The following is a 17114-nucleotide window of genomic DNA, read 5'->3' as shown; positions in this document are numbered from 1 at the left end:
TTATTATAATCAAATGACAGCAGTCATTTCCATGAGGTTATTTTCTAATATAAGTGTTTAGGCCCACTTACAATGACAATAACAAAAAATATTGTTTTTCATGAACTGTGTACTTGTATTGTTTGTCTGGGTGGAGGTCCTGCTTTGGAAATAATTTGTAGCCCTTTCAGACATTGCATTTAGTTCCCATTAAATCATTCACATGTTGCACAATGAGATGTAAGCAGGGGATCATGTGTACATTCCTGCAACTCCCTGTTTGTAAAAAATATATTTTTATTAGTATTTATTTAATATACTAACAGCATTTCATGATTAATATTTATCAATTAAGATTCCTTATAAATGACACTAGAATAAGCACACATTTGATTGGTAAATCGTAGTGTATTGACCTGGAATGACACTTAATGTGTGGTGTTGGAGTTGTCCGACTTTTTGTGTGGCTGTAAACGCATCACTGGCTCAGTGCCATATGTGCATGTGTTGGCACAAGTGAGAAAGAGCGAGCGGCTGCTGTTGATATAACAAAGTTGCTTTTGGTCTGGTTTGTACTGCAGAAAATGACCAGTTTTGCTTGATATCATTTTTACTAATGTTTTGGTGATGTGTTTATAGCCGACAATAACGAGTTTTGCTCACTAAAGTGATGGATGGAATTCATGTCCTCAAAGCGTCTCGACAGAGGTTACAATATTTGAACAATGATGACGAAAACTGTTTTCTCTGTCGTGTTCGTGTGTCGAAAATTGTTATGCGCTTATTTTTTTATTTGATTTTGTGCGTGGCATAGATTTGCCGTGCGCAGAGGACGCTTGAGCAGTGCGCAATTGCACAGGCGCGCACCTTAGAGGGAACGTTGTTTAGCACCTGAACTCAAAGGGGATCTATTGGTCCTTTGTCATCAGGAGCCACAGCTATGTACAACTGTGTATCATCAGCGTAACTGTGGAAACTGTGGAAACGTTCCTAATGATGTCCCCAAGAGACGGCATGTAACAATTAAAAATAATGAGACCTAAAAGTGAGCTTTGGGGAACCTCACGTTTTGGTTCATGGCTTCCGTTGTTATAGTAGCATTAATAGTACAATGGTGTCATCAAAATGGCTGTTAGCCTCTCATTGTCTGTTTTTGTCATGTGATGTATTAGACCAGTGTTTTTCAACCTTTTCTGAGCCACGGCACATTTTTTTTCATTGAAAAAATTCCGAGGCACACCACCAGCAGAAAACATAAAAAATATGAAACTTGGCAGCCGATATTGACAGTAAAAAGTTGTTCTTGCAATTGTTGGATATGAATTCAAACCATAAACAACCATGCATCACTATAGCTCTTGTCTCAAAGTAGGTGTACTGTCACAACCTGTCACATCACGCCGTGACTTATTTTGAGTTTTTTTGGTGTTTTCCTGTGTGTAGTGTTTTGGTTCTTGTCTTGCGCTCCTAATTTGGTGTTTATTGTCATGTCATGTACGGATGTACTTTGTGGACGCTGTCTGCTCCACACGCTGTACGTCTTTGCTGTCATCCAGCATTCTGTTTTTGTTTACTTTGTAGCCAGTTCAGTTTTAGTTTTGTTCTGCATAGCCATCCCTAAGCTTCAATGCCTTTTCTTAGCGGCTCTCGCCTTTTCTTTATTTTTGGTTTAAGAGTCAGATACCCCTTTACCTGCAAATCATCGTCGTCATTCCTGACATCTACAAAGCAATTAGCTACCTGCTGCCACCTACTGATATGGAAGAGTATTACACGTTTACCCTGCCAAACTCTAGACAGCACAGACACTCAACAACAGCACATTTGCGGATAATAATTACTGGTTTGCAAAAAATATTTTTAACTAGAGATGTCCGATATTATCGGCCGATAAATGCTTTAAAATGTAATATCGGAAAAAATCAGTATTGTTTTTTTATTATCGGTATCGGTTAATTAATTTTTTTATTTTTTTATTAAATCAACATAAAAAACACAAGATACACCTACAATTAGTGCACCAACCCAAAAAACCTCCCTCCCCCATTTATACTCATTCACACAAAAGAGTTGTTTCTTTCTGTTATTAATATTCTGGTTCCTACATTATATATCAATATATATCAATACAGTCTGCAAGGGATACAGTCCGTAAGCACACATGATTGTGCGTGCTGCTGGTCCACTAATAGTACTAACCTTTAACAGTTAATTTTACTCATTTTCATTAATTACTAGTTTCTGTGTAACTGTTTTTATATTGTTTTACTTTCTTTTTTATTCAAGAAAATGTTTTTAATTTATTCATCTTATTTTATTTTATTAATTTAAAAAAAAAAGGACCTTATCCTTACCATAACTGGTGGTCCAAATTAGGCATAATAATGTGTTAATTCCACGACTGTAAATATAGGTATCGGTTGATATTGGTATCGGTTGATATCAGTATCGTAATTAAAGAGTTGGACAATATCGGAATATCGGATATCGGCAAGAAGCCATTATCGGACATCCCTATTTGTAACCCAATAAAGTGAAATTACATAATCTCCCACGGCACACCAAACAATATCTCACGGTACACTAGTGTGCCGCGGCACAGTGGTTGACAAACACTGTATTAGACAAATATGTTTGGCAAGATAACAGTAATTTCCTGCATACATATACACTTGCATACATTTTTTTAGCCGTTCCAATGATCCATTATCACTTTTTCTTGAGACTACAGTGATTAAAACAAAGCCACAGTGACATTTAAAGCCAGTATCACTGCTCCACTGATGTTTATGTACTTGTGATTATGGTTGAGCATCATTGATTTAATCCTTAACGCTTCTTAGACCTGACCTTTTGTTTTATACTCTTATGTTAAAAAACAAAAAAAACAAATAGGCAAACAACTTGTCCCGTCATCATAGAACTTTAAGGACATTCATGTTAGACTGAGAGGTTTAGAGTTCCAAATAGAAAAACGATAGTCATTAAAACAACATCTAAATAATGAGCTGACTCAACCAGCCGTCGGGTCTTTGCTTACCGGCAGCCTGCAAAGCTTAACGGTTTAGAGTAGCATGTCCTCACAGGGTGTAATAGAGTCCCCTGAGGGTGCGAGCATGATCCCCCAACACTTTTACTCTTATTTTACAGTTTTATGATTGTATACTCTATATATTGAAGTCTAATAACTTCATGCTAGCTTTTTTTTTTTTTTTTTTTACAAGGTTTTCCTGCCTTATCAATTCAGAGGCAAGGCATGTGTTTATTGTTTCATCCAAAGTACCATACTCTTTAATGATATATTAACTCCACTTGATGTGCTGACCCACTTTAATTATCTGTCTAGTGAGGCAGAGCTCATCAACAGACTTTGAAATGCTGCATAGAAACGATGCGGGCCACCTTGAGGCGTTGTGTCATTTATAGATGTGCTAAGGTTCTTAACATAAGAACAGCATTATCATACTTAATGGGGATTCACATGAATATTTATATAATGTGAACCAATTTTAATATTTATTTGCTTCACTGAGTTCTTAGGAATATGCACGCTCACAAAGTTTCACTGTCTGCAGCTGAAATGTATTGTTGTGTCTTTGATAAACTTAGTAAAACTTTAGTGAAATAGCAGTAATATACTTTTTTTCCCCGGGCTACAGAGCACACTGGTATTCAGGCCACATCCACCAAATTTGAGAAGAAATAAATATTTTTACTTACATCACCCGCACCGGACTATAAGCCACAGATGAAAGATTTTGTAAATAAATACCTTAATTGTTTCCAGACGATGTCTATAACACAGCGGTAAAACGGCTGAACAAACAAAACAGAATTCATCGTCATGGACCCACTAGCTGCGGAAGCTAGCTCTCCAATTAGCTAAACAGACTCAATAACTACACGGTGACGTTTTGGTGAATTTACGAAACAAAAATGATACAAAAAGTATGCCATTGTAAGTTATTATTACTAACACAGACACTTTTAAATGTGTTAGCATATTAGCTAATGCTAAAAATAGGGATGATTGATAAGAAATTATCGAGTTCGAGCCCATTATCGAATCCTCTTATCGAACCGATTCCTTATCGATTCTCTTATCGAATCCAGATAGGTTGTTGTATATGGAAAAAAAGACAATATTTGGTTGAACAAAAGCTCACTTTTATTTTATAAGAAAAAAAAAAAAAATAAAAAAAATAAATATTGACTGTTACCCCCCTAAAAAAAAGAAAGAAAAAAAAAGACTGTTGTTACCCAAAATATATTAAGTGGGATTTTTCAGAAAAACAAATATGTACAGTAACACAAAAACAACCTGTCTCTGTGATCACTATAGGTGTATAAATAATAATATAGTGTTAAATAAAATCAGTGCCTTGGGCACAAAACTGAAAATAATACAGCTCCCAAAAAGTGCACTTCTGCTGCTATTGGAACATACTAACTACACACACTATGACACTAAGAACACCACAGTCATCAATCAACAATTCTTCCCCCCTTACATGAGAGCGAAGCATGGCAATAATTGCATATTGCCTGTTCTGCCCTCACAATCCAAAGCAGATTAATCCATGTAGGCTCTTTATTGTTGTTGATCTTGCTTTGTCTTTTCCTATCTTTACTTTTGTCTTGCACTGGACTGTTTTTTGAATTTTTTAAACTGAAATACACACAATGACAAATGTATAAGCCATGTGATTCAATTAACATACTGAAATGTAATACACAATATGTAAATATTAGCTTCACACAAATATACAGTACTATCATCAAACAAATACTTCTGAGTGTTGAAACTATTTTGATGGTGGAAATATATAACTGGCAGCCATTTTAAGTCCTCAAAACATCCATTGAAACAGTGCACAAAAATCGTTTTTCAATAAACATCTTAGTATCAAACTTGAACACTTTCCACCTTAATATTGAGTTACATAAACAAGTTAAACAGTTTACTTACAGACTTATCTTTTCAAAGGCTTGTAAGAGCTAACACAACTTGTCTACTTCTCAATTGTCTCAACCCGGAAGTGCCCAAACTAATGACGCGTAGTGTTTTCATATCGCCACAAGGTGTCAGTAAGAGTCTACAATCAAATGGGCATAACATTGCAGGTCCCACAGGGCATTTCCTGTATGGGGGAAGGGATTCGTTCCCAGGGATTCGAATAAAGAACCAACTCTTTTTCTTTACTATAGTGGCCTCGATAACGGGAACCAGTTCTCAAAAAGGGATTTGAGTCCATGGAATCGGTTATTTTCTTATCGAACAACCGGGAGAACCGATTTCGAACATCATCCCTAGCTAAAAACTCTAGCTTTTTTACACTACAGTAGCACTTACGAATATGCATGAAAACACGCCTAAAGACATCACATATGGGACGGTTTCGTAAGTATGAATTGTTTTAGTTATTCTGTAAAACTTACAAACGTTGCTTGGAGTGATGAATAAAAAAATCTTTTTGAGCAGAAACGCTGTAGATAAATAATAGACGAAGCGCCATATAATTCTGGTTCAAGGCACGAAACAGGAAGTACATTTTCAACCCACAGTATCTGCAGTGAGCGAGTTTGTACAAAAAATGGCGCCATAGCACAAACTAATACACCTTCTCAGTGTCGGTGTAATGAGTGAAGAAAAGTCCATAAATTAGCTGTACAGTTTTATAAGCCGCAGGGTTCAAAGCGTGGGGAAAAAGTAGCGGCTTATAGTCCGGAAAATATGAACCTCCAGAGTGAAAGAAATGACACTTACAGCAGTGAGCATAGGGGTGATGTCTAAAACAAGGTTCAGGTACTGTTTAAACTCAGACATTGAGTTTCTGACCTGATATAAGCCTGTTTACAGAAGTATGTGATCTTTCCTTGAATATATTATACTTTTTTAATGTTGCTTTTTAGTCCTGCTGGAGAATGTTGGTGAAGAGCTGGACCCTATCCTTGAGCCTCTTTTGCTGAGACAGACTTTTAAGCAGGGTGGTGCTGTGTGTATCCGCCTTGGAGACAGTACCATCGAATATGCACCCGACTTTCGCTTTTACATCACCACCAAGCTACGTAACCCACACTACCTGCCTGAGACCTCCGTCAAGGTAAGTGGAAGAACCCTCATATTTAAAAGGGTTGATTTAAAATGAAATAAAAAAATCAGTTTTCAACCAACTCCTTTTAATTGTTGATCACCCACTGATTAGCAAGGAGGATTCATTATCAACGTGAAAATAAATACACACCAGCACCAAAACACTTTTGCAGACTGTACTGTTATCTGTGACAGTTATTTTGTTAGAATGACAGTCCCTGTGCCTAATGTCAGGAAAAATGTAGCATGTATCTACATATACAAACACGCTGAAAGTAATTTAAAGAGTGTGAGCTGGAGTCTACACCAGTTGACACGTGGGTTAAAGGTGTTCAACATAAACATACAGTATTGTGTCCAACTTCATGATGGTGACACAACGGAGGTCTCTCCAACAGGTAGCTTGTAGGATACCAGTTCTCACTAGAGATGTCCGATAATGGCTTTTTTGCCGATATCCGATATTCCGATGTTGTCCAACTCTTAATTACCGATTCTGATATCAACTGATACCGATATATACAGTCGTGGAATTAACACATTATTATGCCTAATTTTGTTGTGATGCCCCGCTGGATGCATTAAACAATGTAACAAGGTTTTCCAAAATAAATCAACTCAAGTTATAGAAAAAAAATGCCAACATGGCACTGCCATATTTATTATTGAAGTCACAAAGTGCATTATTTTTTTTAACATGCCTCAAAACAGCAGCTTGGAATTTGGGACATGAGGAGGTTGATGTGGGGTAGCGGGGGGGGGGGGGGGGGTAGCCGGGGGTGTATATTGTAGCGTCCCGGAAGAGTTAGTGCTGCAAGGGGTTCTGGGTGTTTGTTCTGTTGTGTTACGGTGCGGATGTTCTCCCGAAATGTGTTTGTCATTCTTGTTTGGTGTGGGTTCACAGTGTGGCGCATATTTCTAACAGTGTTAAAGTTGTTTATACGGTCACCCTCAGTGTGACCTGTATGGCTGTTGACCAAGTATGTCTTGCATTCACTTGTGTGTGTGAAAAGTCGTAGATATTATGTGACTGGGCCGGCACGGCACACAAAGGCAGTGCCTTTAAGGTTTATGGCGCTCTGTACTTCACCCTACGTCCGTGTACACAGCGGCGTTCTAAAAAGTCATACATTTTACTTTTTGAAACTGATACCGATAATTTTGAAACCGATACCGATAATTTCCGATATTACGTTTTAAAGCATTTATCGGGCGATAACATCGGCAGTCCGATATTATCGGACATCCTTAGTTATAATGCATACAAATGTGTTTCTCTCTTACAAAAGGACTGTTAAAACCAACAATTGCAGTTCCCCTTTAACTCCTCAAAGTGTTGATTTTGACTTTGTGTAGATTTATGTGATCTTGACTACAACATTTTTTCATTTTTTCATTTATTTATTTATTTATTTCAGGCAGTGACATACAAAAATAATAATAATATTTTTTTTAAAAGTACAAAGTTGACAACACATAATAATATAAATTAATATAGTGCAAAAGGTAATGTATAGTATGTAAAGCATGGTTGTCCCGTTTTGCCTGAAAGGGAGTGGGAAGAAGATCATTTATTTAATCCCACCCCCAGTTCTCCATTCAGTGATTATTCACATGAGTTTCACTGTTACTTTGTTTAAGGATTATAATACAAATGTTGTATCATAGTGGCATTACCACAGGTAACAATAATTATTACACTGTAACAATAATTTGTATCAACAATGTAGGAATAATGAATATACCAACAATGGTAATAGACAAAATACCAACAATGGTAATAGACAACATAGCAATAATGGTAATAGACAACATAGCAATAATGGTAAGGAAACATTGAGCACATGTTAACACTTTGAGACAGAGTACAACAGCAGGTCAAATTAAAGACCCTCAGCTCTATATTTGAACCAGACCCAATGTTTGTATAATAGTTTAAATCGATTAATAGTTTGGCTTTGCTTGTGTTGTAAGTCCAGTTTGTTCCATAGTTTTACTCCGCATACAGACACACAAAAACGTTTACGAGTGGTTTGAGCTCTCTGCAATGAGAAATATCCAAAGCCTCTCAAATTATGAGCCTGCACTCGTCTTATAAAAAAACGTTGTAGATTAGGCGGCAATAATTTGTTAAATGCTTTATATAAGATTATTAATGTATTATATTTAACATTGGCATTTAGTAACAGAACAATATGAAATAGCAACTAAAAAATATATAATCTTATTAAGCCAAACTTCCATTGAGCTCCTGAAATTACTATTTATTTTTTAGCTGCAGAAAAAAAACAATTAAATTATACAACAATTTAAATCCAAAACAAACATTTAGGTAGTCGTTGGATGCCATCGGCTGCCTCAAACGTATAAAATAAAACCATCCATCCCACCATCCTCTTCCGCTTATCCAAGGTCAGGTTGCTTGGGCAGCAGCCTAAGCAGAGAAGTCCAGACTTCCCTGTTCCCAGCTACTTCGTCCAGCTCTTCCCGGGGGATCCCAAGGCGTTCCCATGCCAGCTGGGAGACATATAGTCTCTCCATTGTGTCCTGGGTCTTCCCCGTGGTCTCCTACTGGTCGGACATGCCCTCAACACCTCCCCAGGGAGGCGTTGCAGGGGGCATTCTGACCAGATGCCCGATCCACCTCATCAGGCTCCTCTTGTTGTGGCTTTACTTTGAGCTACTCACAAAATAAAATAAAACCTTTGCTGCTATATGTAAAAGGAGATAAATAGTCAAGACTGAAACTGTGTATGATTTGCATGCAGACTGCCCGATGATTGCACGAACAGTGACTGGAAAAACTGGCAAATGATGAAAAATTCATATCAACTCATCTAATTAATTCAAATATAAAATCCTGTTCAGGAAGTTGACTGGGGGACGAATACATTTCGTAGGGCTGTGCAAGAGAACGCTATATACTTGTGGAAATAAATGGAAAACTCACTTATAAATAAGAACATTGCCATATACACTACCGTTCAAAAGTTTGGGGTCACCCAAACAATTATGTGGAATAGCCGTCATTTCTAAGGACAAGAATAGACTGTCTAGTTTCAGATGAAAGTTCTCTTTTTCTGGCCATTTTGAGCGTTTAATTGACCCCACAAATGTGATGCTCCAGAAACTCAATCTGCTCAAAGGAAGGTCAGTTTTGTAGCTTCTGTAACGAGCTAAACTGTTTTCAGATGTGTGAACATGATTGCACAAGGGTTTTCTAATCATCAATTAGCCTTCTGAGCCAATGAGCAAACACATTGTACCATTAGAACACTGGAGTGATAGTTGCTGGAAATGGGCCTTTATACACCTATGTAGATATTGCACCAAAAACCAGACATTTGCAGCTAGAATAGTCATTTACCACATTAGCAATGTATAGAGTGTATTTCTTTAAAGTTAAGACTAGTTTAAAGTTATCTTCATTGAAAAGTACAGTGCTTTTCCTTCAAAAATAAGGACATTTCAATGTTACCCCAAACTTTTGAACGGTAGTGTACATTTTTTTTACAGGTGTGCTGCCATAACGTGGAGTCACTATTCTCAATCAATCAATCAATCAATCAAAGTGTATTTATATAGGCCTTAATCACAAGTGTCTCAAAGGGCTGCACAAGCCACAACGACATCCTCGGCTCAGATCCCACATCAGGGCAAGAAAAAACTCAACCCAATGGGATACAATGAGAAACCTTGGAGGGGACCGTAGATGTGGGGACCCAGATTCTGACGGCCAACTGGCTGTGAAACTAACAGCCGAGATGATCTTGCTTATTTAAACCTTTGACAAGGCCTAACTCCAACTATGTGTGCTACAGGTGACTCTGTTGAACTTCATGATAACCCCAGAGGGTATTCAGGACCAGCTGCTAGGAATTGTGGTGGCTCGAGAGAGGCCTGATCTTGAGGAGGAGAAGCAGGCTCTAATATTGCAAGGAGCTGAGAACAAAAGGTACACTATCGCAATCTTGTCCAAACCCAGGTTCAAACTGCAGTTGAAGAAACACACTATTTCACTTTTGCCAGACAATTGAAGGAGATTGAGGACAAAATTTTACAAGTGCTCTCCTCCTCTGAGGGCAACATCCTGGAGGATGAAACAGCCGTGACCATTCTCTCCCAGTCCAAGGTGTTAGCCAATGAAATCACGGAAAAACAGGCGGTGGCTGAAGTGACCGAGCGGAAAATTGATGAGACGCGCTTGGGCTACAAATCCATCGCCATTCATTCTGCCATACTCTTCTTCGCCATTGCTGACTTGGCCAACATTGAGCCGATGTACCAGTACTCCCTCACCTGGTTTATTAACCTCTTCATCAATTCCATAGACAACTCAGACAAGAGCGATGACTTGGAGCTGAGGTAAGTGTAGCTGATCATTGACACTGCACATCATTTAAATAGGTCGCAACACAAAACACAGTACAGGAAAATCTCCAAAATCTGTTCAGAGAATTTAGACGTCAACTAAACTTTCAAACAAACCTTTTGCGTCTGAACCACTATCAATGAGCATCAAGGAAATAACTGGGGAATTTTGCAACAAAGCAGGAGGGGATAGAAATAGAAAAACAGGAAGACAGAGGGGGAAATTGCGGGGACAAGAGAGGGATAAGACAGAAAGACAACAACAGCAAACACAACAATAACAACAACAACAACAACAATAGAACAACATCAGCAAATAGGGTATGTACAAATATGATGGTAAACGTGATAGCAAAGAAGCAGTTAGTGAAATAAATAATAATACAGAAATGACAATGAACATTATTACACTACAAATGGAGCAATACAAATACCAATAGAAATAGCACTATTGATAATGAATAATAACAATAATTACCTCTATTATCAACAATACACTTGTTCAAATGCAACAATGCGTATATGTAATGATAACTTGAAATACAAAAACAAGCAGATAAATGGAGGGGAAGAAAGAGAAGCAAACTATATTAACCTTGTAGATTGTTATAGTAACAATAGGTTAAGCTTTGTCAGTGTGCCATGTGTTACCCAGTTTCACGTAGGGCAACTACGTTCAATCAATCAATCAATCAATGTTTACATATATAGCCCTAAATCACGAGTGTCTCAAAGGGCTGCACAAGCCACAACGACATCCTCGGCTCAGATCCCACATCAGGGCAAGGAATATTACGTTAATATATGTTTGATGAAACATGATTATGTTATGCATGAGTGTATCTCGGTGGGTTTTATTTGGTGGGAAATAGGCTCAAATGGCTGTTTGTGTGGTGGAGGTTGCCGACCCCTGGCCACTACCAATAGGACACAAGTGTTCAGCCTTGACAAAGGTCTGCGCTTTCTTCAGCATGCTTCATAATGTTTGAAGTGAACCAGAGTTTTAGGTTTAGTTGTTTTTCTTTAGAATATGTGAAACATATGCTGCGCATTATTAAGTCCTTACTCATTCATCTTCTTCAGGCTGAATATTCTGAGAGATCACTTTACTTACTCGCTGTACGTCAATGTGTGCCGCTCACTCTTTGAGAAGGATAAGCTGCTCTTTTCCTTCTGCCTCTGCGTCAGTCTACTGATGCACAGCTCCATGGTAGGAAAATACACACCTGACAGACTGTAGCTTATTGTCAAGCAATATGGCTTACAAACTTGTGCACCAAAGATTTGAGTTGCATCCTCATATCTTAGATCAATGAGGATGACTGGCACTTCCTTTTGACGGGTGGCGTTGGGCTGGACAACCCCTACTCAAATCCCTGCACATGGCTCCCCAAGAAGTCCTGGGACGAGATCTGCCGGCTGGATGCAATGGAGCCATTCAAAGGCCTGCGCCGTGATATGACTCAAAACAGGAATATGTGGAAGGAGGTCTATGACAGCACAGTAAGTGTCATCATCTGAGTCATGGCTGATTAATACTTTGTCTCAAATGGTTTTGTAGTAAGTTTACCTGAGCAACATAGTTCCTGCCAAACCCTGCTTTTTTAAAACATATGTAACTAATAAAGGTCCCTTATTACAATATTTTTTCCCCCAAAATTTAAATACAGTACATATTAAAAGCCTACTGAAACCTACTACTACCGACCACGCAGTCTGATAGTTTATATATCAATGATGAAATCTTAACATTGCAACACATGCCAATACGGCCGGGTTACATTAGTAATGTGCAATTTTAAATTTCCCGCGAAATATCCTGCTAAAAACGTCTCGGTATGATGACGTTTGCGCGTGACGTCCCGGATTGTAGCGGACATTTTGGGACAGCATTGTGGCCAGTTATTAAGTCGTCTGTTTTCATCGCAAAATTCCACAGTATTCTGGACATCTGTGTTGGTGAATCTTTTGCAATTTGTTTAATGAACCATGGAGACAGCAAAAAAAAAAGCTGTAGGTGGGAAGCGGTGTATTAGCGGCCGGCTGCAGCAACACAAACACGTAGCCGGTGTTTCATTGTTTACATTCCTGAAAGATGACAGTCAAGCTTTACCATTGGCTTGTGGAGAACTCTTACCAGGAGGACTTTGAGTTGGATACGCAGTACCGTGAGTACGCAGCTGCGACTTCCAAACATTTGATCGCTTGCCCGTACGTGCGTGCTGCTATGTGCATGTCACGTACATAACTTTGGGGACTTTGGGGAAATATATGTGCTGTATGAACTTCGGGGAGGTGAACGGTACTTTAGGCTGTAGTATTGAGTGTGTTGTGCGGGTGTTTGATTTGTATTGGCGGGTTATATGGACGGGAGGGGGGAGGTGTTTGTTATGCGGGATTTATTTGTGGCATATTAAATATAAGCCTGGTTGTGTTGTGGCTAATAGAGTATATATATGTCTTGTGTTTATTTACTGTTTTAGTCATTCCCAGCTGAATATCAGGTCCCACCCGCCACTCACAGTATCTTCCCTATCTGAATCGCTTCCAATGCCCTCTAGTCCTTCACTTTCACTTTCCTCATCCACAAATCTTTCATCCTCGCTCAAATTAATGGGGAAATCGTCGCTTTCTCGGTCCGAATCGCTCTCGCTGCTGGTGGCCATGATTGTAAACAATGTGCAGATGTGAGGAGCTCCACAACCTTTGACGTCACGCTACTTCCGGTACAGGCAAGGCTTTTTTATCAGTTACCAAAAGTTGCAAACTTCATCGTCGATGTTCTCTACTAAATCCTTTCAGCAAAAATATGGCAATATTGCGAAATGATCAAGTATGACACATAGAATGGATCTGCTATCCCCGTTTAAATAAGAAAATCTAATTTCAGTAGGTCTTTAAACATTCCACAATATTGTATCCAAAGTGTGTTGTCCAAAATCTAGCTTTGAAACCTGGAAATTATCAGTTTAAAGGAGACCTTTGTTGATTTTAATCTACATTTGAAACGCCTTCTTGCGGTCCAAATATTATGTATTTAATGTGCTTTGGTGTAAATGTTGTGTTAAGTTTGATCCACAGTCCATTTTATAACCCAGTTTTTTGAGTCTGTTCGCAAGATGTTTGATTCTGGAGTTGTTCCTAGATTGCAAATGAAACCATGAAGTCCCTCTCCAAAAATATCATAATTTATCTTTTGTAATGTACACTGTTTAAATATATATCTTGAAGTCGTCATTTCGATGTAGATGCACTGCACGAGTCCGACTGATTCTAAAATGCTCATAAAAAGTGGTAAATGTCTCCTGCATGTTTGAAAACTTAACAAAACACCGACAGGTAACATGAATGTGCGGTAAAAATGATCGAGTGTCTCTGTGGTGAAAGCCCCATACTGTACATGCAAAATACCCATTTGAATCATTTTTAATTGTACACGCAGTCTTAGTAGATCACACGAAACATGCCCATTTATTGTACATGCTATTTAATTGTTTGCACACACTGTTTAGTGCGTTGTATTTGGATCTTAGTCATTCAGGCTAAGTATCTCTTCCCTACCAGTAACTGTAATCACTGAATAAATCAAAAATCAAATTAACATAACTAGTAATACATTTCAAACCTTTCATCTCAGCAAAACAACAAATTCAAAAGCATTCCAAAAAAAATAATACCTCCCAATAACCTTCTTTCAGACACCTCAGTAGCCCTTCCAACCGCAAAATAGTCAAATGATCTCTGCCTCTTGTCTCCCAACACAGAAATCTGGACCCAGGTCTCCAAATGTACAGCTCATACAACATAAAACGACACATAATATGCTGACAATGCTTGTTAGAGAGACCAGATAATTTTCTTCTGTTGAAAATGTCGACCCATTCACTCCTGGAAAGCAATTACGGGGAAATGTTTTAGAAGGTTGTACGATCTCCTCCTCGCCAGCCCCTCTGCCTGCTAGAAGATTTGACTTAGATCAGTATTCAACCTAAGTATGGAAAACCCCTCCAGTTTTGTCTAACGATCACTATGACAATCATCCTTAAAGTCCAAAAAAATATATTGTCGTATTTGCTTTGCCCGGTGGCTGTATGGACATCATCCTCGTAATGCACTTCACAGCTTTAACACACACATAGATTTTAAAAGGTATACAAAGACAATAGGGTTCACTCAGGGCTCACTTGGGGCAGTTTGCAGTGCAGGAGTGTGCCGTGGCCTTCTGTGCGCCACCACACTTCCAACTTTCCTTCATTCGAAATGCATTCATCATGCTCGTACCCTTTAGGCAATCGTCACAGGGAGTTTCTGAAGGTCATGTTTTCCGATTGGACAGTTGGTATGCATGACTGGTAGTAGTCATTTTAGATAGTGGTGGGCTTTGGGGCCTTCCTTGGGCTCCAGATTAGCTTGGACATACGGCTATAGCGTCACTTTATTAGCACCTCAAGACAAATAAGGTGCACACACATTTTGGAGGCTATTGTAATTGTTAAATTGACATTTGGCAGATGTTTGCCTGGAACTATCCATCCGAATTTCTAAGAAATGTCAATGCAAGTTACAGAGACAATTGTGACATTCTTAATGGACTGGAATGCTCAGAATTCTCATTCCTATAATTTTTTATCGTTCGCTCATTGATGAGCTGTCTTCAAAATGCTTCTTTTAAGTACAAAGGTACTGTTTGGACCCTCCCAGATTATTTTATTCTAAAAATGTCTGAATGGGGCAAAGTGACTAGGATTGAAGATTAACATTTTAGTCTGCATAAATGATTAAGTATAAACTGTAGCAAAACCAAAGCTGAAGAGAAGACCGAGCTGTCTAAAGTCTGGCACATTCTCTGAAAATGGTCGCTCGTCACACAAGCTTTTGTCCATCTTCCTGCCCCGCAGAGAGACCAACATGTGTATGTGCGTACAGATAAGAAATAAGGTGAAATCATTGTTTCATCTCTTCAAGGCAAATCAAAGGCCAAAGCAAGCGACATCTATGGTGTTCCATTTTGCCAGAAGGAGGAAAATTATAGGAGAACTGCACTTTTTTTTTTTTTTTTTTTTTTTGCCTTTCGTTCACAATCATTATGAAAGACATGACGATGGATGGTTATTTTATTTTTTTATGAATTCTAAATATTAAATAAATGTAAATAAAAGTCCGCTTACACCGGAGCCAATGGGAGCTCCACTATTTCGCCCATAAAATCCAATAAATAACCGTTCAAAAACAACAATACTCAATTTACATTTGTGACTTGAATATTAACCAAGTATTAGTGATATTGTTATTATAAGAGTTAACGCAGACAAAATATTTATAGCGGCGACGCATTCACTTCCTGTGTGCCAATCTTTACATATATACATATATATATGTATATGTATATATGTATACATATATATGTGTATAAATATGTATATATACATAATTTTGCCACACCTATTGTGTGTGTGACAATAATTGGTACTTTAACTTTTAACTTTTATATATATATATATATATATATATATATATATATATATATATATATATATATATATATATATATATATATATATATATATATATATATATATATGTATATATATATATATATATATATATATATATATATATATATATGTATATATATATATATATATATATATGTATGACTACATATTAAGTGTGGAGAAAGTGTTTTGCATTTTTCCCATCATTTCTTTTAATAGATTTAAATGGGTGTAATTTGTATTAATTTATTTATTTTATGTTGATTAGATGTTTTGTTATAATATTCACAAAGTTCATTGAGCAGGTTGTGTTATGTGTGATCATGTTTGTTGAATGTAGGTGCTGGTTGATTTGGAGATTTTGCACCATGACTTGGGAAGGTTGCTTGGATTGGGTCATGATGAGGAAATACTGTGCTGTATGGTTTTGCAAGTAAAATTAATGGTTGAGTAACTTTCATTGGCCACCAGAAAATGGCAGCTATTTATTAGACTCATGGCAATTTGAATATGATATGAATACACCGCTCCCGGCTTTATTGCTTATTGCACTCGTACCGTCCAGTGGCGCTGGGCCAAAATGAAGACGGCATCCCACTGGCTAAATCGAAGAAACACGGGCCTCACAGGTAATGCAGCACCTCACCGGCTAAATATGTCAATACCACAGCACAGATGTGGGACCAAGTCATTGCTTTGCAAGTCACAAGTAAGTCTCAAGTCTTTGCCCTCAAGTCTCGAGTCAAGTCCCGAGTCAAGACAGGCAAGTCCCAAGTCAAGTCCAAAGTCAAGACTGGAAAGTCTCAAGTCGAGTCCCAAGTCCTGCATTTTGAGTTTCGAGTCCTTTCAAGTCCTTTTAACCACAGACTAATATTTTTTACACAGATTGTGTATGCTTTTAAAACGCTGTATTTATTTATTAAAACAAGTGCATTTGAAATTGCAAGAAAAAAAATAGTGCTGACATTGCAATTCATAATAGCACTATTAACAGTAATTTTAATAGTTTAAACAATTTTAAACATTTAACTCATTCCTTTACAGAATAAACACATTTGCAAAAACAAACATTAACATACTGTTGGTTGTATTTTATGAAAATAATATTACCACAGAGTTGAGAAGGAGCAAAGATCTTCAATATTTGTATGTGAAAATCACAAAGAAATCTTCTG

At 37.8% G+C, this 17114-nt stretch overlaps 1 protein-coding gene across 2 annotated transcripts in view; it reads left to right on the top strand.

The window, feature by feature from the left end:
• dnah7 (dynein, axonemal, heavy chain 7) overlaps positions 1 to 17114 on the top strand; it is a 213917-nt gene that overhangs the window by 126558 nt on the left and 70245 nt on the right. For both annotated transcript variants that reach the window (XM_062067607.1, XM_062067606.1), the window contains exons 50-54: positions 5893 to 6083; positions 9895 to 10028; positions 10103 to 10438; positions 11528 to 11654; positions 11753 to 11947. In XM_062067607.1, coding sequence (XP_061923591.1) covers positions 5893 to 6083; positions 9895 to 10028; positions 10103 to 10438; positions 11528 to 11654; positions 11753 to 11947 — 983 coding nt within the window. The remainder of the gene's footprint in view (positions 1 to 5892; positions 6084 to 9894; positions 10029 to 10102; positions 10439 to 11527; positions 11655 to 11752; positions 11948 to 17114) is intronic.

Source organism: Entelurus aequoreus, linkage group LG13 (genome assembly GCF_033978785.1).
Source record: "Entelurus aequoreus isolate RoL-2023_Sb linkage group LG13, RoL_Eaeq_v1.1, whole genome shotgun sequence".
Classification (NCBI taxonomy): Eukaryota; Metazoa; Chordata; class Actinopteri; order Syngnathiformes; family Syngnathidae; genus Entelurus; species Entelurus aequoreus.
This window is presented reverse-complemented; position numbering and strand designations above follow the sequence as displayed.